At 33.4% G+C, this 27,016-nt stretch overlaps 2 protein-coding genes across 2 annotated transcripts in view; both read left to right on the top strand.

Annotated features, from left to right (window-relative positions):
• The window catches only part of LOC137387953 (polypeptide N-acetylgalactosaminyltransferase 5-like), a 31,282-nt gene extending 23,891 nt beyond the window's left edge, over positions 1–7,391 (top strand). Inside the window, exons 6-11 of the mRNA XM_068074470.1 lie at positions 146–345; positions 2,033–2,226; positions 3,643–3,766; positions 4,263–4,391; positions 5,183–5,416; positions 7,242–7,391. Coding sequence (XP_067930571.1) covers positions 146–345; positions 2,033–2,226; positions 3,643–3,766; positions 4,263–4,391; positions 5,183–5,416; positions 7,242–7,391 — 1,031 coding nt within the window. The remainder of the gene's footprint in view (positions 1–145; positions 346–2,032; positions 2,227–3,642; positions 3,767–4,262; positions 4,392–5,182; positions 5,417–7,241) is intronic.
• A 2,382-nt stretch (positions 7,392–9,773) lies between these two features.
• The window catches only part of LOC137387952 (polypeptide N-acetylgalactosaminyltransferase 5-like), a 33,436-nt gene continuing 16,193 nt past the window's right edge, over positions 9,774–27,016 (top strand). The window contains exons 1-5 of the mRNA XM_068074468.1: positions 9,774–9,901; positions 10,873–10,949; positions 11,906–12,062; positions 22,611–22,777; positions 25,740–25,904. Of these exons, the coding sequence (XP_067930569.1) occupies positions 9,774–9,901; positions 10,873–10,949; positions 11,906–12,062; positions 22,611–22,777; positions 25,740–25,904 (694 nt within the window). The remainder of the gene's footprint in view (positions 9,902–10,872; positions 10,950–11,905; positions 12,063–22,610; positions 22,778–25,739; positions 25,905–27,016) is intronic.

The raw sequence follows: 27,016 nt of genomic DNA, 5'->3' as shown, positions 1-27,016 counted from the left end.
ACCTTTAAATTTCTTAATCACCATAAAAAATTTGCCAGTTTTCTTGAACAAAACCTTTGTATTTAAAGCATCCTACAGCAAACTATTTGTTTTTTGACACAATGTGATACATCCAAAGCAGCTCAGCATTTCTTTTGTCTTTCAGGGTGGTTGGAGCCTCTGCTAGATGAGATTCGGATCAACAGAACAACAGTTGTAACTCCAGACATTAATACAATTGACAACATGACTCTAGAATACAAAGCAACTAGTGGAAGTGACATTTATGTCGGAGGCTTCGATTGGAATTTACATTTCATTTGGTATATTCCACCAAAAAATGAGAAGAATCTAAGAAAAAATAAGGTAATAGATAATGTAAAATAGTTAAAAGTATTGTGCTAAAAAAGATTAGGAGATGTTAAAGATTGAACCAGGGTCTGTCTGCATGTACTAAGTTATCTTGCATCTAGACTGCCAACTGGTGATTGTATTAGAATTAAGAAACAGCGAAACAGCTCTCCTGTATATGATAACTAGCTGTGCCTCCTGGCGTTGCCCGGGTATTAAAAATCAGCTTATAAACAATGAGAAATGATGAAATTTGCCTACTACTTGCTATTAGCCTGGCACAATGCCAATGGAAAATGGTATTAAAATCAACTTATAAACAACGAGAAGTAATGAGAGTTGCCTGACATTTGCTATCAGCCTGGCACATTGCCAATAGAAAACTTCAGTAGGCTTGCTAATAAGCCCTAGGCTTCAAATGATGGTACACCATGACATTGCGACAGCGTTGTCCAGCTACAGCTATTCTAATAATAGCTATAACTGGACATACTGAAGAACAACAAAACTCCACATTTATGTATATATCCAGGCAACCAGCTGAATGATAGTTTCCGCTCTAGCCATTCATAAACTTTTGTAAACGATGAATGAAAAACAGATTATGTTATATGTATATTTGATTCATTGTAATGAGAGCTGCAATTTTAATTTTAGTTCCTTCTATTTCAAATCAGCTTAATTTGATTTTCTTTTAAAAAAGACTCACAGGCTCCTCACTATTCAAATATAACTTTTACATCAATTTTAAACTATCAGGACTGATTAAGAGCAGTATGGATGGTAAAGTTCTTTATTTTTGTGTTACTATAGTAGTTGTTTCAAATGTGCCAGTTTTTATGCAATCACAAAACTATGTATACACAATTAATGGGATGATTAATATTATGGCCAATATGGGGCTCAAATGTGGGCTCAAACCTCTGACATTCAGCTTATTACAACGACATGCTCAACAACTGTTGTAACCTCCCACCTCCCACCTCTCAAAGCATCTGAATAATTATGCAAATTAGAGAATAAAGATAGCTTTTGTGACATAAAAAAGAGACGGATGGACAATGACCAACAATAATATAGTTATTGCCTAAAGAAGTAGAACTAGCTAAAACTGAGTAATTGAAATTGCAATTTTTCATATGCGTACTATTTTACACTCAGGCAGGAGTTAGTTACAACTTTATTATGATTAGTGGGTGCAAGTTTGGTTGTTGCTTTCAGTACCAGTCATTGTTATATCTAATGACTATACTAATGTACATTATACTGTTTCAGCGTATGTTAGTATACATGTTGTCACTACATACGTATGATGGTATATCACATTGGCTACAATCTTGGGCTTAGATCAAAGGTACTCAGGGCAAACTCAGATGCTAAATCTAACATAAAATAACATTTCTTACAAAACCAGTTGCAAACTTAAAACAGAAATGTAAAATAGTTACAACTTTGATTGGTATTAGCTACTACAGAGAACTAGAAAAAACATTGTGACTTCCTTCCAAATGTAAAGAAACATACCACATTTAGAAAACTGGCAAGTATATACAGAGGATTGTTTGAGACCTCATGGGTAAAAATTGAGAAATCAACTTATTAACGAAAAGAAAAATATAACTGCTCTACAAGGGAGGAAGCTTTTGAAGTTTCCAACCAGACATATATGTTTCTATGTTTGGTCATTATCTCTGTGTCCTAGGTAGCACCAGTCCATTCCCCTACAATGATTGGAGGCCTCTTTTCCATCAGCAAGGATTACTTTGTAGAGCTGGGTACTTATGATGCAGGGATGGACATTTGGGGTGGAGAGAATCTAGAGATATCATTTAGAATATGGATGTGTGGAGGTACCCTAGAAATCATCCCTTGTTCACGTGTTGGTCATATTTTCAGGTGAGATCAGGTTTTATTTAATTAACCAGCACATCAACTTAATCATACTCGTGTGTATTCAAGTTCTATAATTGCGCCTTATTCATCTTGGTTAGCTTTTTATAAAAATCTAGAAAGATCGTACAGACAACCATTTCTGCTCAAACAATTCTTTCTATTTTAATTATTAGCCAAGACTGAAGAGCATGTCCATATATTCATTATACTAAAATGTAATCACTGAACTAGTACTACTAGTCACTACTAGTCTAGTAGTGACACAGAGTTAACAGCCAAAACTAATACTGAGAATAAAATGCTTTATGTGTAATGTATTATTAATGCTCCCTGAACATAGCTTGTAATAAAACTAATAGTAGCGATAAGTACAGTTGTTTCCTTAATGCTCCCTTAACGGAGCATGGGATAAAACTAAGCCCGGTTCCCATATCAATTGCTAGACTCCGGCGGTAACATGCACAGTAAAACGCTTGCTCAGTAAGACGCTAGGCTCTGCGGGATATGTTCACATAAAGCCACATCGTTAATAATATCGTAAACATAATTGCGTAATCAAATAAAATGTTTGCTCGCCATGCCGTTCCTATAATGGTGACCTTTACCCGGACATTGCATTTCGGGAATGTTTTGCCTGCAACCATTTGCAAAATTTGAACAGCGCTAAACTATTGCGATGCCGCCGGCAACCACCGGCGGTCCTCGGCGGCCTTCGGCGCATACGTTCCCATTTCATCGCTAATAGCGACGTATATGGGAACCTGGCTTAACAGGCCTGATAAATAAATTAGCCCCCTTAATGCTCCCTGACCATAGCAAGTGATAAAATTGGCAGTGCCTATAAGTACAGTTATCCCCTTAAGGGAACAACTGTATTTATCGCTACTGTTAGTTTTACTGCTTGCTATGTTCAGGGAGCATTAAGGAGGCCACTGTATTTACCAGTACTGCCAATTGTATCACCTGCTATGGTCAGCTTTTAATTGCAAGCAAGATTTCAAGTTTTGACAGTTTCTTCCTTCTCCTCTAATTAGCTATTATTAACCCATTTGATTGGCAGTTTAAAAAATAAAAAAAGAAGATGAATTTATGAACAATTTACAATTTTACTGTCCAAAAGTATTTGCTCAAATCAGTTGCATTTCTTTTGCAATCATTTTGAAAGCTGGCTTATGATTGCTATATAACAACCAAGAAGTTGGTCACCAATATCAGTTTAAGTTAAAAGTTAATGAAAAGTTTTACTAATACCTTAATAAAGTACCAAATTTACAGAAGTGCTTTATTTCTTTATCATTATTAACACTGCAAACAACATAAGTTTTTGTATGTTAAGCAAAAAATGTTCATTACCTAATGCAAATGTCACCCATACATCCAGAAAAGGTGTCAGTATAACTTATAGACACTTAATTTTAGAACTCGGATACCATATAAGTTTGCGAAGGCAGCGAACATAATAAAAAAGAACAGCATAAGACTGGCAGAGGTCTGGCTGGATGAATACAAGAACTTCTACTATGAGCGGTTGAATCAGGACCTAGTAAGTATACATTTCAATATTACATAGATTTACCAACACTTCTCCAACTATGTTGACTTACCACTCATTAAAGTAACTTGCTACTCATGAAAGTGACTTACCACTCATGGAAATGACTTACCACTCATGAAAGTGACGTATCACTCATGAAAGTGACTTACCACTCATTAAAATGACTTACCACTCATTAAAGTGATTTACCACTCATTAAAGTGACTTATCACTCATTAAAGTGACTCACCACTCACTAAAGGGATTTACCACTCATTAAAGTGACTTACCACTCATTAAAGTGACTTACCACTCATTAAGGTGACGTTATATATATGAAGGCGGCTTACTTTTCATTACGGTGACTTGCGATTCATTAAGGTGACACAATTCCAAATGCTCACTAATTCTTTAAACACCCACTTGAATAAGACACTCTGCCACTTAGTTGCATTGGAGCAACAACTCCTTACGCATATAATGTGACCATTTTATCATATTTCAGGGAGACTATGGAGACATATCTTCAAGGATCAAGCTTAGGCAGAGATTGAAGTGTAAATCATTTGACTGGTATTTGAAAAATGTTTATCCTGAAAGGTTTATACCAAACCAAGCAATACACTCTGGCCAAGTATGTTTCATGAAATTTTATTTTATTTTTTTACCTCTAAACCCATATTATCAGGTACAATAGGCAGAGATGAGCGAGTTGGATGTTCCATAAAAATAGAACATCTACGTGTAGCTTAGAGTTTTGACAACTATAAAGGGAGTTTCAACCTGTATATTTGCCAGGTTACTTAGGTCAATTTGGAAAATATTTTATCAGAAATTACAGATATTTTTTATCATTTCATATTTTGTTTGTTGATTAGGTGATCTGGATGTCCGAATGTTCCACAGTTAAAATTTACAAAACTGTATCACAGTTAAACACAAAAAACATGTACCCAGTTTTGTTGATTTTAATTTTAAAACATTTGGATGTCAGTTCACTTAAAACAGCAAAAAAATTTCAAACGATAGAAATATCTATACTTTCTAAAAAATCTTTTAAGATTTGGTATGAGTAACCCTTTGAAGAGGTAGTCTTATATTATTGTGTGGCTGAACAGTGGGACACTTCTGTGAATTGCTAGAAGAAACACCCGATTCACAGATTTCAAATTGGCATGCATGTTACTACATGTAAAGTTTGATGGATAACTTGTGTCACCTCTTCTTTGCTTTTCTTACCTTAGTACCTTATAAATACCCTAACATCTCAATGAATAAACATATCGGCAGGTACGGAAAACAATAATATGTAGCCTACTTCTTGGGTTATACCTGTACGTACAAAATAAAGTTAACCACCGTTGCCTGTTTTTACCTGCAGGTGCAAAATAAAGCTAATAACTACTGTCTGGTTTTTACCTGCAGATACAAAATAAGGCTAACAACTACTGCTTAGATGGACCATCCGACTACCTCTCTGATGACGTGCCTATTGGTTTTCAAAAGTGTGACAGCCTCAAAGGTAATCAGCTCTGGTTGATGAGTGAGATAGGAGAAATAAGACGAGATGAGGTCTGTCTTGACTATGCCAACAGCGGTAAAGTGAAAACATATGCTTGTCATGGTGTGAAAGGAAACCAGGAATGGCTGTATCAAAAGGTATGTCAAGGAAATGAAGGAAACTGGGGAAGGGGGGAGGGGGGGGGTGGTTTAATATCAATCAATTTAGGTGCTGTTCATTTACACTTTTGTAGACTCAAAACATGATGGAAATGTCTGATCATAGATGCAAACATGAAGTTTACCCAGCATGGACTAGTGTGTCACTTTGTTAGTTTCAAACATGATTGTCTCAAAGCGTTAAAAACTGAAAAATGCATTTTCATTATAAGACATTACTAAACGTGGCTGTATTTTAGATAGTACTTTTTCAGTTATGTATTAAATTAAACAAAAATTAAAGGTTAGAGGACTTAAATGACAAAAAATGGATATGCTCTTTATAAACTATAAAACATATAGCACATATTTTACAAGAGAAGATTAGATTCACTAGGTGAACGAGTAACATTAGCAGGGCAAGTAGAATGTTTACCATAAAATGGTTACTGTAAAACCTCTATTTGAAAGCAATGGCTCTCAATTTTTCAACTCTTCTCACAGGGTGGTTTTTTATTAGAGGTAACGTTCAAATAAAGGTGGTGTTCAAATAGAGGTTTTTCGGTAAGTTTGATTTCATTAAAAAATATAGTACAAAAAATAATCAAACTATTTAACTTATAAACTAATACTATTCCAATAGCAGACCCAAAATAATTTATAAAATGAAAATTCGGATAATTTTAAGCAAAGATTCGGTGGCTATTAAAATGCCTACTGGTATTTTTTATAAATATTTCTAAAACTACTTTTTCTCTATGAAACACGTTATAAGATTATGGGCCTGATATTCAGACTGAATTGAAAACGTTTTTAGTCACCTGCTATTTAGTGTTTACTCACCTTATCTACATGTATGTTTAGTCTGACGCAACAAAAACAGCAAGTTTGAAAGGCAGTCTATGAAGTCAATTTTGGTACTGTTAGTTATTATTTTAAACAGAACTATACATTTTGCTCTGGCTGTAAAATAGTTAATATTTGAATGAAAAAACCAATCTATTTCACTTTTGATGATGCTGACTTTGTATGTTTGTCATAGAACACTTCAACTAGTAGTGGGAGTAGAAAGAATACAACTGCTTGTTGCAGTTCCGTTAAACCAGGAATCAAGCATCTGCTGCATCACCAAAGCCTTAAATATAATAAACAACTCAATAGGTGAAAAATATATTAGAGAGTGACCAACATAAATTTATTGCTAGTTAGTGACAGAAAAAAATTCCTATGAGTGAAAGCCTATAGGCACTTCAGTGAGGTTTCCAAAAAGCTTTTTGCAGTAAGTTTTCATAAGGTGATTTTACTAATGAGTCAAACAGATTCTATGCAACTCTAAAAGAACATTGGTAGTAACAGTGCTGTTAGGAGTAGTAGTAGAAATAATAGTATTATCAGTTGTTCTAGTAGTAGTGGTAGTAGTAGTAGCAGCAGTAGTGGTAGTAATAGTAATCGTAATAGTAGTAGTAATAGTAGTAGTACTATCAGCTGTAGTAGTAGTAGCAGTAGTAGTAGCAGTAGTAGTAGGAGTAGTAGTGGTGTAGCAGTAGTATGTAGTAGTAATAGTAGTAGTAGTAGTGATAGTAGTAGCAGTAGTGATAGTAGTACTAGTAATAGTAGTAGAAGTAGTAGTAGCATTAGTAATAGTAGTAGTAGATGTAGTAGCATTAGTAATAGTAGTGGTAGTGAAAGAGTAAAAGAGTAACCAAACCAGACTTTTACTTCCTCTTTTTCATTAAGATTCACTGTAACCTTTCCATAGTACTGAACGATTAGTCCATGTGGCAAGTGTACGTAGTTTTTTCTGAATGACCTTTATTTGTTTCAGAGTGGACTGATCAAGCATTGTATATCTCAGTTGTGTATAGAAGGTTCAGATGCAGGAGAACTGTTTATGAACACTTGTGATGTTAACAACCTACATCAGCTCTGGTTGTGGCCACATCGTAAAGAATATGGCAGCAAGTCATCAGCATGAATACTTGGTCATATATTTATCATACTAGTATAAGATTTGAACAGCAAGCTTGTCGTCTTAAAGCATCAAGAATAGCAGCAATCCTCTTGGCCACTGGCTTTGCAAGTAAAGATTAACTTCTTAATCTCACTGGCTACACGCCCTCTTCGCTGTTTTCCAGATTACTGGTTTTGTCTCTAGAGTAGTATTTTATTATGTTAATAGCAAAAACTCTATATCACAAGAAGCGCTGGCTCGTTCCTGTTACATAGTTGTAATTGTATTTAAAATTTTTGTGTTCAAGAACAAATTCCATTGTGAGATAGAATTTTATTTAGGTTTTTTGTAGCATTATAACCCCGTTTCGGCACTATAACATAACTATATTTAAGTTTATTGTGCAAAATAGAAATATATAGGTCATTTGTGGGTCATAAAATTTTTAAATCATGTATTAATTAGGTCAGAGTGTAAATATATGACAAGTCTCATCAACATTTGTGTTGTTAAAGTGATTATCTGTACAGCGGATGGAACAAGCAAGGCCTAGGCCACTTCACTTACATGCGGAAATCTGAATCAACACAAAGGTAATTGTTAGCGATCGTTACTTCTGCATCACTTGTTTGCCGGGGAGCAAATCATTTGTCAAAGAGCAGTAAATATACTGTGAAGGAAACCTGCAAGACTCGTTCAACAGCACCACATGAAAACTCTGAAGAATAACTCAGTGTGTTTGAGTTTAGTATATACTAGCCGAATGCACCGCGTTGCACTGGTGGTGAAAACAGCTTATAAACAATGGCGGGTAATGTAGCTGATATTGGCTACTTTTAGTAAGCTAGTATACATACTGCTAGAATTACTATTAAGACCTGTAAGACCAAGCTTAAGTAGCGTTGTATGTAATACAGAGCCGCTATAAGTATTTTAACCCAGATAATGACTATCTGTCCAAATAATCAATTGTATCCCTGTAGCTTAATAGGTTAGCTTAATAGGTTAGCTTAATAGGTTAGCTTAATAGGTTAGCTTAATAGGTTAGCTTAATAGGTTAGCTTAATAGGTTAGCTTAATTGGTTAGCATAATAGGTTAGCTTAATAGGTTAGCTTAATAGGTTAGCTTAATTGGTTAGCTTAATAGGTTAGCTTAATAGGTTAGCTTAATAGGTTAGCTTAATTGGTTAGCATAATAGGTTAGCTTAATAGGTTAGCTTAATAGGTTAGCTTAATAGGTTAGCTTAATAGGTTAGCTTAATAGGTTAGCTTAATAGGTTAGCTTAATAGGTTAGCTTAATAGGTTAGCTTAATAGGTTAGCTTAATAGGTTAGCATAATAGGTTAGCTTAATAGGTTAGCTTAATAGGTTAGCTTAATTGGTTAGCTTAATTGGTTAGCTTAATAGGTCAGCTTAATAGGTTAGCTTGTCGCCTTGTGAATGGGAGGTTCTGAGATTAAATTATCTGCTACTTGGTTTTTTTTATTGCTACATTTTAATCATTTTAACTGGACACAGGGTTTAATAAAAAGATTTAAAAAAAAACAAACACTTAAATTTATATATATATATAGAGTTGCTTTGTGTACATTTTATATTGTCTGGAATATAACAGCACATTATCAGGCGCATACTGCTTCTGTCTTTCCTTTTCGTCGCTCTTATATATTGTATCTGAGTTTAACTGTAGGCTCTTCCTTCTTTGTCTACGACTCAAGCTGAGCTGGACGGTTCACTTCAGGTCGATACGAGCTGGTGATTTATTTGAATGTACAGCTCATTACAATATTAGTACACAAATCTATGCCATAGTCAATGTCGTTAAATCGCTTGTTTTCAGGTTTATCCGCTTCAGCGATTAGACTGCTGGCGTGTTTTATAATTAAATAAGTCACTTGAAGCTACGTTGCACAGCAAATAGACTGAAATAAAGTCAAACAGTCTTTTATTTACATAGACATATAAGTCATACACAAGTCTGTGTATACACACAATTGTACTCCCTTTTTACAAATGCAAAAATTATATTGTACACAACTATAAACTAATACAATTAGTTAGTATTTTCTGAGTTATATTTTTTTTCTACAGTTGTAGTTGTCATGATTTACCGGTGAATAAAAGGATTTAAGTTCGAATTAAAAATACTGAAATTAAAATAAATAAGCAGATATGTACAAAAAACATTGATTCACATCTACCATGCTCACTGAGGAGGAGATTTAATTCATTTTATTTGGAAAACATGTTAAGATAACTCCATTAAAACATGGAGATAGATTCAGATCTAAACTCAAAAATTAATGGCTAGCTTGAGGATATTAAAAGCTAAAACATCACAATTTAAGGCTAAAATATCAATACATACTTCAGTGTTAGGCCTAAATGCTTGATATGGTTTTGAAAATGGCAAGGATAAAAACCATCCAATTCTTCATCAAGCTTATAGCTTATGCTACAATAATATGGTTTCTCATTTGTGTCATCTTTATGGGAAGTGCTAATCATGATGGTAAACCATTGGAGCTAAGAAGGTGAGTTATAAGTTGGTAATAATAATAGATGCTGACAGTGACAGCATTCTGATAATAACAACTAGCATGTAATAATTACATGAAACTGTCTGCCTATCACCTAGTAAATACTCTAACTAGACTGATCAACGTTCACAAAATCGTAATCATTTGTACAGTTATTGCTTACGTATTTGTACTAAAAGCAGAGTTTGTAGAACCCAGCTTTTCTTTTTTCATCAATTGAAGTATATGACTCTTGGCGGATATAAAATCAACTTTTAATGATTCTTATTTTGACTTATAATTGTATTACTTTTAATAATTGTTTTTATTTTAATAAGTTGTTTGCCTTTTCAGCAAGAAACTAGCGATAAAAGTTAACAGCCTTTAAACTGTTATAAAACTGATTAGGCATTTCATAGCCACATTAGTAAGTTATTGCTTTTGTGGGTAACGATCGCAACAGCCAGAGCCAGATCAGAGAGAGAAGCCGACCCCGAGGTGACCGATGCCGCAACAGGGCCAAACCTTGACTCAACAAATATTATGATCCCTAGTAATACTTCCAGTCGGCCAAGGGTTGACTGGCGAGTTGACCGTACTACCAAGGAGCAAAGCCAAACCAAGGTGAAAAGCTATTAAAGATGCAGCAGAAGCGACCAAGAGCAGAGCACCTGGAAAAATCATTATATGAAATTGATTGTATGCCTACTCTTGACTGTATTGATATATATTTAAAAATATATACATTCATTGCTTTGCACTCTAGTGATTTGTTTTCTTGTAGAGAAATTAGAGGATCTCAGTCGGGTTTTTTTAATTTCCTGTTAAAAGTTTAAATTATACAATTAGGCTGTATACTTTGTGTCTAATGAAGTCACTTGTTGTGATTTTAAGCACATTAGTATTCATTTTAATATCTGCATGAGCCACATAGAGTTTGCTATTTTCATTTCCTTGATGAGGCTAGCTTTGGATCTTGGTTTCAGGTCTGAAACTCAAACAAATCATCATGAGTTTTACAAACCAAAGCAAGTGTCAAAGATTGTAGAAGTTCCTACCTCCCTACATAAACCAAAAAAGCCAGAAGACAGTTTTTTCAAGTATGTAAACTCAAACAGTAATGTCGGACCTTTATCTCTTCTTTCCCAGATGAGTAAAGCCGTCGCTAATCCTCGTCTTCCGGGTAAGAAGTGATAGGAACTAGTCTATAATGATTCCAAAATAAAACATCAACATAACTTTTTCAAACTGATATATTGAAGCAAGACTTTTCTATCTTTCAAGTAAGCAGATGTTGATAGTCATAGTATTGTAAGCAAATCACAAAAATTTCAATGTATCAGTTTTCAGTAGAAAAAACATTTTTCTATGACAAACGATGTTCCTTCATAGGTTAACTGTACTAAACTGGGTTTACGCTAACTCCAGCAATTTGTCTTTCAAACTGTGCATACATGATGTATACATTAGCAAAACTTTAAGAATATCATTAAATAGTGAGTCTTGTAAATTATCAGAGGTTGAAAGAGTATGTAAAGTACATGCGCGTGCGTGTGTGAGCATGAGTGTGCATGCATGTGCGTACATGTGTATTCCTGCGTGTGTGTGTGCATGCATGCGTGCGTGCGTGTGCGTATGCGTATGTGTGTGTTTTTTATGTGGTGTGGTATGGTATTACGTGCTATGCTGTGTTGTGCAGGAGTTTGCATGCGTGTGTATGCATGTGTGACGAAATGGAATTATTTCACCAGTAAAAGTTAGAAGAGAGAGAATGACTAGTCAGAGTTACGCAGAAATAGGATTTCATTTAATGCCTTATTTATAAATTAAAATAACCAAAACCATAACAAGGTTCATACCTATCTATGACAAAAAATGTAAATGAATTAACTGAAAATGAAATACTTTACCGTTTATGTTCTGATTTTCATAAGATATGCTTTCTGAAGATGTTTATGTATTACGTATAATTATGACAAATAAAAGTGTACAGCTGATAAATCTGTTTTTTATATGTTTCAGGAGAACTAGGAAAAGGTGTGATGATCAACGAGGAAGACCTCAGTCAAAAGGATAAAGAGAGATATGAAAGAGGCCTGAAGAATAATAACTTCAATGAGTTTGCCAGTGACCAGATATCTGTGCACAGACAGCTCTTAGATATAAGAGACCCTCTGTGAGTGTGTATAACCACTGATTTTGCACTGGTAGATTTACGTGTAGTTCAAGTATTTTCTTCAACTTACCTGTAATTGAATTTACCTGTACATGTACTAGATAAGATGAAATGTGGGTTCGTATTTTTAACTAGCTGGATGCCAGGTGTTAATTGAGTAGTAAAAAAAGTTGCATAAAATTTCTAATTTGAATCAAGATATACAACATTTACCATTCTAATTTTTAAATTACCAAGTATTTTTTTTATTTCTGTTTCTGCTGTAAGTTCAATTAACTTTATGCTATATACACATACTTTTATAGAGGTTTAAGGAGGTTTTGGGACATATTTTTTTTAGTACACTGGCAGTTTCCTGCACCATTGAAGACAGGCAGATGTAATGAGTATATCCCAATTATTCTATAGTATGGAGTATAGTATAAAGGTTGGGGCGTTTGTCCGCAAAACCAGTGTTTCTGTTTCAAGTTGCAGTACAAAGCAGTGTTTTTATTCCTAATGCTAACACGTGCTGCAAGAGTGCATGTTTTATTTCTATAACCAGACAAACAAATACTTAGATTTATATATCTACTAGCCGAATGTCCGGCGTTGCACGGATATTAAAAACAGCATATAAACAGTGACAGGTAATGTAGTTGCCTGCCACTTGCCATTAGCCTAGCATATTGCCAATGGCTAATTTGAGTAAGCAAGTATCCTTATTGCTAAACATAGCAACACAGAGTGCTATGCGTAATTTAGCCTAAATAATTAGATAATGACTCATATTGCCCAGTGAATCCACTGCAACTCTAATAGCTCAATCGGTTAGTTTGTTGCCTGATAAAGGGAGATTCCGAGATCAAATCTTCTGCGATACGGATTTTTCATGGTTAGATACTAATCGACTAAAGCTGAAAAGACTGAAAGATAGACTTTGTGATTTGTTTATATGGACAATTAAATTACTCTCACATATACTAACTAAGATGGAATATATAGTCACTGTATATTTATAAGATTTTATGTAAAAATTTCTGCTTGTATATCCCCAAGTGCTAAATTAAACTCTACTCAGAGCGAGCTTGAAACAAGTCAAATAAACATCAAATTGACATTTTTACACTCTAAATTGATCATCTTAAAACATATGTGTGACTTTTTATTGTTTAAACAGGTAAAAGCTTTAATATTCTTGTATATTAACTCTAAAAACCATCTGTAGTTAACACAATATATACTTGAGTACTTGTTCCTTTTTGCCTGGCAAGATAATGTTTATTATCAAATGTCAAATTCATCCAACCTTAGTGCACTTTGTAGTTTATTCCTTATCTTCTCTCTAGTGGTTGCCTGTTACGAGCAGTTAATTAAACTGAACAGCAATCAGCTCGTATTTTCATAGTAGCTAATTGGCAGCACTTACAGCAACTGACAGCAAATGGCAGCAAATTAAATGTGTGTTTAATATTACAAGACTTAATATTAAATAATTAAAAATAATAATATTAAAGTCTTAATACGATTAGTGTAAGCCTTTATACAATGAGACATAATAAACCTTTGTTATATATATTTAAAAAAAATTATAAAAATTAAAATTTTTTTTTAATATTTTATATATATCATTATTAAAATTTTCCACTCGTCTGTCTGTCTGTCTGTCAGCCGGTCTGTGCGCCTGTCTATTTGCTTTTCTGCCACATATCAATCTATATTCTCTGATTAGAACCATTGTTCTGACGTGTCGGAAGGTGGCTCCTTAGCTCAGTTGATTAAAGCATCCGTTTAGTAAGTCGCATGGATTTAAACTTCATATTGGCCAACATTTTTGTCATCTCATTAATTGATGTACAGAATTTTGTAATTGCATGAAAGTTCACAAATTTACAGCCAATGCTGTTGTACCATAAAAATAAAGTGATGACATCTATACTGCGCCTTTTCATTTCTTACAATTTAACACCGATTTAAAAGTTGCCTTTTATTAATGAGAGGTCCGTGAGTTCTTTTTGAAAAAATCTCTGATGAAGCTGATTTCAAATAGAAGGAACTGCAATGGAAACTGTTATCTGTCTAATGAAGATTACTCATTTCACCCAATCAAATATTATTCATACAGTAAACTGCTTCTCATAAGTCAACTACAAAGGCTTATGATCGGAAAGAGCAGTAGACATCATTTGAAATTGCAAATTGCAATAAAAAGAACAACTTCAAATATTTTCTGCTGTTTTAATTTTAGCTTGTAGAACTATCACCATCTTTGCTTGCAATATCTTAAATTATTAGTAGTTATCTGCTCTGTAAAAACTTGAAATATTTTTTGTATGAAAAAGTTTAAAAGCTTTTTGCAGGTTCCAGAGGTCAGATCCCAAATCTTTAAAAACTCAAAACGGATATACTAGCTGTTATTTTTTTCCGTGAAAATACTTTTAGTAAGTTGCTAGGTAGGCATCTTTTAACCATCCATAAAATTACTGTAAAGGTTGGATATGTGCCAAATAATTTAGCTGCTATGGCGAGTAGTTATACGAGGGGTTTCCCATGCCTTTAAAACCTGAGGAAAGAATGCGTGAGAATTTAGTCAAACCTATATTAACTTTAGAAATGATAAATACTCACATAGATAGATTATATATGTATAGAGCAAGCTTTTGGCTTGAACAGTTAAAAGAATCCTGCATAGAACCAGAATCTTCAAATTGAAACTGCAAAATAAAGGTTAAAATTATTTAGGTCTTGGCCAATGTTTGAATGTAATCTATAAGTATATAAGTCTTAGTGTTTGCTTGTTTTTGTTGATCTGTATGTGTGCCGAGTCATAGCAACAAAGTTTTAGAAATAAAAAATCCACTGCGCACTGGATTGGAATTTAATACCTCCAGTTCTGCTAACAGCTATTTATCTAATACACACATCATTCAACTGGCTATACTATGGCATAATTGTACACATACTCCTACCAAATACCAAACTTCCATGGCTTTAAGCTAAACACTTCAGTCTGCATTAAGCTTACAATGTTGGTCAGAAAAAATGTTTAAACTCACATGGGCAGCAAAGCTATTGCAATCAGTGTAGAGCTGTATTAGGCACAGCAGCCGGCGTAGTACTAATTACACAGAAACAAACAAACACCTTCATTTGAAAGCTAGAATGTTAGATGATGTATATGTTGATAAAATATAAATTTTCTGGCAAAAAATTTGTTGTTAACTGTGTTACACCAGGCATTAATTAATTAATAACTATAATGCATTATTTTGATATTGTGCTTTTTCGATAGGTTGCAATTATCTAAGTGTCAAATTTTCCTGGTTTCTGACTAATTTCTAATTCAGACTGTTATTTCAATTTTTCTGTACAAATGAGTTTTCATGATGAACATTACTACATATCTTTTAAAGTGCAAAATAATTCATTTACACAATTCTTTAGCTCATCAAATTATTTACAAACCAATAAGATTTAGAGAAAAAGTTTGCTTTTAGAAACTCAATAAAATAAAACTGTTCCATAATAAAGCTACAGAAACTGTATCATTTTGTGTAACTGGTGCATAGGAGATCCTTTAAACTAGTTTTAAATAGAGTGTAACTTTGACTGCAATCCGATTCAAATACAATTTTATACAAACAATATCTAAGTAAATATTTATTTGGTATATGGCATCTGAGGTTTCTCAAAATGCTATAAATATGTATAAAGCTTGCTTTCACATAGTTTGGTCCTTAAATAATATTAAACACTGTTTCATACATAGTCTAATCTTAAAATCATGAATGACAGAAAAGAAATAATATTTTCATTATTTATTATTATTGTCATGATTTAAACCTTAAAGCTTGCTGGTTAGTCTTTTAATATTTATCAACAGCCCTATAAAACTTTCTATTCATAATTTGTCTAGCGTGCCTGTAATCTAGACTTGAATCTAGAAACTTTCTAATTCTTTTGGGATTTTTTGTTGTTCATCTTGTTTACTAGTTTTCATTATCATTTTACCTGCTTCAAGCCATTCAAATATTTACCTGCTTCAAGCCATTCAAATATTTACCTGCTTCAAGCCATTCAAATATTTACCTGCTTCAAGCCATTCAAATATTTACCTGCTTCAAGCCATTCAAATATTTACCTGCTTCAAGCCATTCAAATATTTGTGAGTTTTTCCTACAAGTTGGTTTAATTGCTATCCACATTTCACTTCCACACATCTATTTTCCATCCTTTTTTTGACATTTCTAACGTAAAATGTTATCTTTTTGAGTTTCTTGCTAATAAAATGTGCATTTTGATAGCATTCATCAGAGCATCTAAAATATTTTTCACATCCCCATGCTTTCTCAAATTTTTAATATCAAAATATTAATCTATTTTGTTTTTTTCCCAAAACTGGGATCTCAATTAGCTGTAACAAAAAAAAAAAGTAACAGAGAATTATTTTGAAAAAATGTATTTTTTTGATTGTCTCACAAACCAGATGGTTATGATCTGCTACTTGTGGATGTTACTTTGGAATTTAGAATACCAACTATTGGCTGATTATGCATCAGCTCTGCCCTTTTGTAACCAGCACCACACTCTTAGCTTTTCAGTTAATCTAAGCAAATAAACCTGTTGATGTTCAACAATTTTTTCATGCTTCTTGTCATGGCAAAAATGTTTTGTTTTTTTAAAGTCACATGTTTCCTCCAAAAAATTAATCAATTCCCATCTTTATGTTATAGTTTTTTCCGCTGATCATTTGTGAAAGTAAAGCTGTTAATGGCACTCTAGCTGGTGACTCCTGCTGTTTATAAGAAGCAGTTAGCCTGATAAGTCAAACTCCTTTAGAGCTATACTATACTAAGAATACTAAATATATTTACTAACAAAAGACTCAGCATATGAAACTTTGAAATTACGAGACACTTTCGGTAGAAAATTTGCTTTGACTATTGAAAGAGGTTTTTAGATAAAAAAGCTAAAAGGCCTTCCATTCTTTATTTTGGCCAAGTCATTTGCTTCATACTTTGGCCAGTTTGCTTCGGGTAGGTGCAGAAACGCAGTTTCATTAGCAAGCAAAAGCTAGTAAATGACAAATTAATGTTTCATTTTTGTTTATTGTATAGTTTGGAACTATCATATCCCAAATGTAGAGTAAAACAATTTTTATCCCACGACCAAACGAGCGGAGCGAATGTTTGAAAGTTTTATGATAAATGCATGTGCACACAACTCCCGAAAATTATTCATCAACAACGTTACAAACCCTTGTACCGAAATCTCATTAACAAATTCAACCATTTTTTGTTGAGTCGTTTAAGTATAATAACGATACAAAACACATATAAACCTATTTAAATATATTACCAAGTCTTTGAAAAGTGTCAACAGTATCTTAAAACTTACCCATCTGAACAGATTATACACAAATAGACAGATTAATTTGGCCGAAAATCGTTATTAAAACTTCCAAACCTTACTTTTATCAAAATTAAGACCGGTAATTGAAGCGCCGAGCGACAGAGAATAGAACCATTAAGTCGTGTGCATTTCATGAAAAAATAACCCAACTAACAACGACATTCCTGGGATGTTCCGTAACGTTACGCAGAAATAACGTTCCAAACAAACATTGTCATAACGTTCTACAAACGTTATTTGATGATCATTGTAGAATTATGTTCCAACAATGTCGCAGGAACGTTGCATAGAATGTTGTGCAAAAATATTACCATAACGTTCAGCAGAATGTTACAGGAATATACTTTGCTAACGTTATCATAACGTCGTTAGAGAACATTATTAATGAATGTCCCAGGAATGTCCCAGGAACGTTACTCTGGAATGTTCGAGTGCAAACATTCATGTAACATTGGCTTGCAATGTAACTAGAATATTATGAGATGACATCATATTTACATTCAAATAATTGTCCCAGCAATGTTTCAGGAATGTTACTTTTGAATGTTCGAGGGTTAATGTTCATATAACATTGGCTTGCAATGTAGTTGGAATATTATGGTGTGACATCATATTTAACTTCAAATGAATGTTCCAGGAATGTCCCAGGAACATTACTCTGGAATGTTCGAGTGCAAACATTCATGTAACATTGGCTTGAAATGTAACTGGAATATTATGGGGTGACATCATATTTACATTCAAATAATTGTCCCAGCAATGTTACAGGAATGTTACTTTTGAATGTTCGAGGGTTAATGTTCATATAACATTGGCTTGCAATGTAGTTGGAATATTATGGTGTGACATCATATTTAACTTCAAATGAATGTTCCAGGAATGTCCCAGGAACATTACTCTGGAATGTTCGAGTGCAAACATTCATGTAACATTGGCTTGAAATGTAACTGGAATATTATGGGGTGACATCATATTTACATTCAAATAATTGTCCCAGCAATGTTTCAGGAATGTTACTTTTGAATGTTCGAGGGTTAATGTTCATATAACATTGGCTTGCAATGTAATTAGAATATTATGGTGTGACATCATATTTAACTTCAAATGAATGTTCCAGGAATGTCCCAAGAATGTTACTCTGGAATGTTCGAGCGTTAACATTCATATAACATTGGCTTGCAATGTAGTTGGAATATTATGGTGTGACATCATATTTAACTTCAAATGAATGTTCCAGAAATGTCCCAGGAACGTTACTCTGGAATGTTCGAGTGTTAACGTTCATATAACATTGGCTTGCAATGTAGTTGGAATATTATGGTGTGACATCATATTTAACTTCAAATGAATGTTCCAGGAATGTCCCAGAAACGTTACTCTGGAATGTTTGAGTGCAAACATTCATGCAACATTGGCTTGAAATGTAACTGGAATATTATGGGGTGACATCATATTTACATTCAAATAATTGTCCCAGCAATGTTTCAGGAATGTTACTTTTGAATGTTTGAGTGTTAACATTCATATATTTAGGTTGCTTTGGAGATGTAACGTTGGTGGAATGTTGTATAGCTTAAGGAAAAAATATTGTCGACGGTTATGCTCGGTACATTATAGTAACGTTGTACGCAATTCATTAGAGGATCATTCTGTGAAACATCAAAATGTTAGAAATTGTCTACACAATTACACCCAACTAATGTTCTGCACGAAAACGTTCCTGAAATGTTAGCTAATATCTATGAGGCAACATCATGGAAGGCATGCTTGTGGAATATTCTGTAACATATTCTCCCCATGTCGTAGGAATTTTGCACCAGATCATCTGCTCAATGTTGCATAATGGTTAAACTCCATACTATTCCGAATATATTAGAAAACAATATTATGTGAATGTTTACACCCAAAAATTTCAAAGTAGCAATCCTGCAACATTGCTGAGACATTCAATAACAATGTTTTGTACCAACGTTATAATAACGTTAGCAAACCTTTTCCACTAACTTTCTAGCTAAAATGGTACAAAAACGCATGATTTAATTTTTGGAAGTTGTCACCCTTTCATAACAAAAAATTATTTAAATTGATGCAATTTAAAGATTTTATAGATTTTTTATCACAGATATAGAAACAAACAAAATAATGAAAAACAATAATGATAATTTTGAATGATTTATGTAAATGAATTGAAAAGTCACTACAAATTTCAATTTTCGCACTTCATTAGACGTATCGCGAAAATGACTAGGGTCCATTAAGCTTTCTGGGTGCAGTAAAGTGTCATACCATGACGCGACAGTGTGAGTGCATCGCAACTGAACACTTTCTGGGACTTTTTGGGTTGGTTTCAAGTGTTATTTGCTAGTCTATTTTACAGTAGATTAAAGCTATGTCTGACTAGCTAATGAGTATAAAATCATTACTTTCGTTGAGCGAACCCAATGCACATCCATGTGTCAACAACTTTCCTGCCTTTAAATTTTGTTTCAGCTCGACGAACCAATGCGGAAAGGAAAGCGATGCGTAATAGCTAAGAATACTATTATATACTACTAAGTTGGAAAATCCCTACGCATTAATGTCCCATCAATGTTCTAGGCGTAACCTTCCTGGGATGTTAGCTAATAGCTTTGAGCCAATATTATGGAAAAAATGTTCGTGGAATATTACGCAATGTTCTCCCAATATTGTGGGAATGTTATGCGAGATCATTTGCTAACATTCCAGCAATGTATTTCCCGCAACGTTGCTGGGATGGTGTGGGAAATACGTTCCAGCAATGTATTTCCCGCAACATTGCTGGAACGTTGTGAGAGTTACGTTCCAGCAATGTATTTCCGACAACGTTTCTGGAACGTTGAAAATGTGTCTACAAATAATCTTGTGACAACGTTACGATGAAACGTTTCTGGGACTTTTTGGAACATCCCTGGAACGTTCTGGGAACGTAAAATTGTTAGTTGGGAACGTGCACATTTCATCAGTCTATAGCATTGTCGAATTGCCGAAGGTTTCTGTAATTAACGTAGGAGTACTGAAATATAATCGTTTCTTTTTTGCCAATTTCAAAGTAACTGACATTTTATACACTTTTGAGTACTTTGATATTCTAACTGATGTCCAACGCAGTGAAGGTAAAGGACACGACGATGATATTTTTTTCTAACGATTCTTATGAGATTATTACAATATTTAATTATAAGTTTGGATGACTATTGAAGTGTTATAGTCACACTAACAACATCGATGATGGGCAATATGTTACTGCTATTATTTTTTCTAAATAGTTTTGTTAAATAGATTTTCTAAAAATCTATATAAATATCACAACTTCTTGATCTTGTTAGCTATGACGTTTTGAAATGTAAACAAAATTGTGCATTGGTTTTCTATTATTACTGTATTACTATATTACTAATATTGGTTATTCTAACAATATCAATGCATTTTACTTCTAATATTGCATTTCTCCTATTGCAGGGGGAGATACATGTATATAAACATACAATCCTTTCCTTTCATTATTGCTAATTGTTGTACATAATAACACCCACACCCAGTACATTACAGCTACCATTGCAATTATCCTATTGCACTGCAGTGCCATTTGACTGCTAATATTGCATTGCTCAACCATCAGTACCCTTTCTTTTTTCCAATATCACTTTGGTCGTGGGCTGTATGACAGTGGAATATCACTTTGGTCGTGGGCTGTATGACAGGGAAATTTCTAGTTTCTAGCAATTAAAGTTTTGTGTTTGCTGTTAGCAAAAATGAGCTTCAGGTCCTCATGCTGTAGAAATTTGTGTTTTAGGCTGCCTTCTGTTAGAAACAGTATTGTCAGTAGTGCGGTAACAGAGGGCAACTGAAAATCATCTATCTTTTGTTGCTCTGCCATTAGTCCGTAAAGTTGTTCTAGTGAAATGTAGAAAAAACACCTATTCACATGCATACAATATAAGGCTCTTTTAAAGCAAAAACTTGAAACATCGCATATGTCAAATAACCCTTTTTGACTGTCTTAGTTTTGCCTTTTTGTTGGGCAAAATCAAATGGTCCCATAACTCTTACAACTTCACTGACAAATATTTTGCATGTTCTTTTCATCATCACAAAACTTTCCATTTTGACAAATTCCTCTATTCTCATATTTAAATTGACTGAGGCATAATTTGGTTGAGGTCAGATGCCCTCTTGCTAATGAAGGTCCTTTGGCTTTTACTAGTACCTTGCTAGTCGAGCTGGTTAGCCTGGAGATTTGAGCAGTTCTGTTGAAGACAACCACACTGAAGACTATTAATAAAACTCTGGCTTGATATCTTAAACTTCCGACTACTATAAGACTAATTGTCAAACAATTTTCAGCTTTTATTTGTTCTTTTTTCCAAATTTTTAACATTATTCATTTACTCTTTTTTCTCCTGACATAAACAAAGTAATCCGTTCTTAGTAAAGTACTTTTCTTTAGAAATTTACCTTGTTCATAGTGTCAGCTCTAGTGTTCATATTTCTCTCTACACTGTGTACATAATCCTGTTAAGATTGGGTGTGTGGCTTTCTCAACCTCATAGATGTCGATTTGGCTTTTCCATTTCTATACAGCAATATTGAGACTTTATTGAAATATATTATATAAAAAACACATTTCATATTTTTATTTTATTGTCTGCCACCAAGTAAGGTTTTTAGCTAACAAACTATCTCATAAACTCTCTGGTTTTTTAATTTCTGATTTCTGGTTTCCGCTTTCATTCTGTCATTTCTATTTATTGATTGGTATGTTAATTTTTATATTTTTATTGTCTTTTAATTAATGCTTTTTTGTTTGTATCTTTTGCATTTTCACTTTTTGTTGCTACCTAAAAACGACGAATCATACCAGAGACAAAAGTGTTAGAATATTTTTGCTGCTAATTACTCAGGATTTTTGAAAAAAACTGCTGGCAAAATTCAAAGAATTAAAACCTCCCGATTGTTATTGTAAGGAAACTGAAATAGTTTTAAATAAATATAGCTATTTTTTCTGTAGTATTACAAATTTATTTTATTTCAGTATTTTAATTAATTTATTTTAGTATTACCTTACCAAAATACCGTATTTACCTTATGAAAGTTAGCAGGTGCTACTCGTAGTTCAGATATAAGTTTTAACTGCAGGTGTAAAACAAAGATATATGCAAAGGATCTACCGGACACAAGTGTGATCATGTGCTTTCATAACGAGGCCTGGTCAGTCTTGCTACGATCAGTACACAGTGTTATAGACAGATCCGATTCTAAACTTCTCAAGGAGATTATTCTGGTTGATGATTTCTCTGATATGCGTAAGTGTCTTAGTGACAGTTTTAAATGGAGAGTACTTGAAGCACCTGCTTATGGCTATATCTATGTAGATTGCAATGTTTTGATATTACCTCGTTCTTACTAATTTACACAAGAAATGAGGGATAAATTACCTTTTCACTAAAAAACGTTTTTAGTTAACCATGAATGATGTAAGCTTATCTCTGTATAGTTCGACTTTGCAGTATTGCTTCCTAATTAATCTCTAATCACAAATGATAATGAAAAAGATAATTTGGGCTGTTATCGGGTGTTTTACAGTGAGTTCTATTGACCATCTCGGTAACTAAATGAATATCATGTTTCAAACAGTTTACTAACTTATACTGAATTTCTTTTTAGGACAATTGACTACAAAAGCTGAATTTTTGATAGATCACTATTTAAATTTATTTAATACAATTTATTTAATATTATTTAATTAAATAGTTTAATTATTTCAACTATTTGATTGAGAATATAATTTGTTTATTCAGCTACTTAGAGCTTGAGTTATCAAATTAATTCATCGATTAGATTGAGAATTAGTTGGCAAGGTAAATCGTATTAACCACATCGGCACTATTGACCATATGAACAGTATTAACCATATCAGCAGTACTAACTATATCAGCAGTATTAACCATATCAGCAATATTGACCATATCAGCAGTATTAACCATATCAACAGTATTAACCATATCAACAGTATTAATCATATTGGCAGTATTAACCATATTGGCAGTATTAACCATATCAGCAGTATTAACCATATTGGCAGCATTAACCATATCAGCAGTATTAACCATATTGGCAGCATTAACCATATCAGCAGTATTAACCATATCAACAGTATTAACCATATCAGCAGTATTAACCATATTGGCAGTATTAACCATATTGGCAGTATTAACCATATCAGCAGTACTAACTATATCAGCAGTATTAACCATATCAACAGTATTAACCATATTGGCAGTATTAACCATATCAGCAGTATTAACCATATCAGCAGTATTAACCATATCAGCAGTATTAACCATATTGGCAGTATTAACCATATCAGCAGTATTAACCATATTGGCAGCAATAACCATATCAGCAGTATTAACCATATTGGCAGCATTAACCATATCAGCAGTATTAACCATATCAGCAGTATTAACCATATCAGCAGTATTAACCATATTGGCAGTATTAACCATATCAGCAGTATTAACCATATCAGCAGTATTAACCATATTGGCAGCATTAACCATATCAGCAGTATTAACCATATCAGCAGTATTAACCATATCAGCAGTATTAACCATATTGGCAGCATTAACCATATCAGCAGTATTAACCATATCAGCAGTATTAACCATATCAGCAGTATTAACCATATTGGCAGCATTAACCATATCAGCAGTATTAACCATATCAACAGTATTAACCATATCAGCAGTATTAACCATATCAGCAGTATTAACCATATTGGCAGTATTAACCATATCAGCAGTATTAACCATATCAACAGTATTAACCATATTGGCAGTATTAACCATATCAGCAGTACTAACCATATTGGCAGCAATAACCATATCAGCAGTATTAACCATATTGGCAGCATTAACCATATCAGCAGTATTAACCATATCAACAGTATTAACCATATCAGCAGTATTAACCATATCAGCAGTATTAACCATATTGGCAGTATTAACCATATCAGCAGTATTAACCATATCAACAGTATTAACCATATTGGCAGTATTAACCATATCAGCAGTACTAACCATATTGGCAGCAATAACCATATCAACAGTATTAACCATATTGGCAGTATTAACCATATCAGCAGTATTAACCATATTGGCAGCAATAACCATATCAGCAGTATTAACCATATTGGCAGCATTAACCATATCAGCAGTATTAACCATATCAACAGTATTAACCATATCAGCAGTATTAACCATATCAGCAGTATTAACCATATTGGCAGTATTAACCATATCAGCAGTATTAACCATATCAACAGTATTAACCATATTGGCAGTATTAACCATATCAGCAGTACTAACCATATTGGCAGTATTAACCATATTGGCAGTATTAACCATATCAGCAGTACTAACTATATCAGCAGTATTAACCATATCAACAGTATTAACCATATTGGCAGTATTAACCATATCAGCAGTATTAACCATATTGGCAGCAATAACCATATCAGCAGTATTAACCATATTGGCAGCATTAACCATATCAGCAGTATTAACCATATTGGCAGTATTAACCATATCAACAGTATTAACCATATCAGCAGTATTAACCATATCAACAGTATTAACCATATTGGCAGTATTAACCATATCGGTAGCATTAATCATACCCGCAGTATTAACCATGTCAGTAGCATGAACTACATTGACGGCGTGTTAAAATATTCTTATCAAGTTATATAAGGTAAAGGTTACAAAATGCCTTTGGTCATTATTCATTGGCAATGCGCCAGGCTAATGGCAAGTGGCAGGCAACTACATTACCTGCCACTTTTATAAGCTGTTTTTAACACCCATGCAAAGCCTGGCATCTGGCTAATCAAGTTATAAAATGTAAGTGATAGAAAATGCCATTAAGATCGACTAGTCTGGTTTTGCTTTATTGAAGTTGCCATTCCTGTCAGATAGCCCAATTACTAAAAGTCGATGTTGTTCACTTTTTAAAACTTGATTTGCCTCATATTATGTATAGCATATTTAAAGTATAATATATTTAAATCATATTATTAAGCTTATTTAAGAAGAGTGTTCACATAGCAATGATTTGCAAGCAATTACACAGCTAGCACCTCAAACATCTCAAACTTCATGTCTAAAATTAATTTTTGTACAACCATTAAACAACATTTGAACAACCATTTGAACAGCTTTATTTGATTTTAACAATAACTGTTTATTTTTCATTAACTGTTTGTAGCCCATTTGGGTGAGCAACTCCAAAATTACATGGACAAGCTAAGTATAGTGCAAATAATCAGAATGAAGAAGCGGGAAGGTCTAATCAGATCTAGGCTGGCTGGTGCCAAGGCAGCATCTGGTGCCGTGCTGACTTTCTTAGACTCACACATCGAGTGTACTGAAGGTATGTGGGGGTGTGAACTTTATACAGTTTTATCCACTAGCATAGGTAGTATATCGACTTTCCTTTTGAGAAAATTGAGAAGTATATCAGCTTTTGGTTTTTTATACAGTTTATATTGACTTATAAGTTAAGTGAATAGAATATAGGTCAAATGTAAATGCCATTTTAAGCCTTTTGGTATAATCTATCCCTGTTGTCTTTCTTTTGAAACTTTATCCATTTTTTTCTGGAACTTACCTATGAATTATGCTGTCTTCATCAATAAAATTATGAATGTTTTGCTCTGCAACCACTGCAACACAATTTGTAAATAATTCATAAAAGACAGCTAACAGATTCTGTTACGAAATTTTGATGACTTATGTATACCTGATTATATATATATTATTATATTGGCAATAATTTCATTTTAAATAGGAATGTTTTAAAATTAGGTTATACAATTATAACAAAACAAATAAAAAGAAAGGAAGGACAACAGTAAGCAGTAAAATCAAATAAATGGGTTTAACAAATAAAGTTTAAAATACTTTTCTCTGCTGAGAAAGCGGATAATTTGTTAAAGTAGATGGCAATGAAATTTTCAAAATAATTGTTAGATTTTGTATGCAATTAATTTATGTTACTTGAATTAAATGAGTTGAAAACCTGAAACCGTCGTATAAAAATGAGGACACAAGCCATGAAAGATATTGATACCTTTAATTGGCGTAGAACCACTTCTATTAAAGTAATGTAAAAATGACTTCTCCCTGTTCAGTCATAAAATAGTAAATGTCCCAAACTTGGGAAATTATTTTAGCACTCCTCATTTCAGGACTTTATTATCTAATTTTATTGAGCCACCTCATACTTTTTGGCAAAAAATTAACCTTTAAATTTCTTAATCACCATAAAAAATTTGCCAGTTTTCTTGAACAAAACCTTTGTATTTAAAGCATCCTACAGCAAACTATTTGTTTTTTGACACAATGTGATACATCCAAAGCAGCTCAGCATTTCCTTTGTCTTTCAGGGTGGTTGGAGCCTCTGCTAGATGAGATTCGGATCAACAGAACAACAGTTGTAACTCCAGACATTAATACAATTGACAACATGACTCTAGAATACAA

Source organism: Watersipora subatra, chromosome 2 (assembly GCF_963576615.1).
Source record: "Watersipora subatra chromosome 2, tzWatSuba1.1, whole genome shotgun sequence".
NCBI lineage: Eukaryota > Metazoa > Bryozoa > Gymnolaemata > Cheilostomatida > Watersiporidae > Watersipora > Watersipora subatra.
The sequence above is the reverse complement of the archived record's forward strand: the minus strand, read 5'-3'. Positions and strand labels throughout refer to the sequence as shown.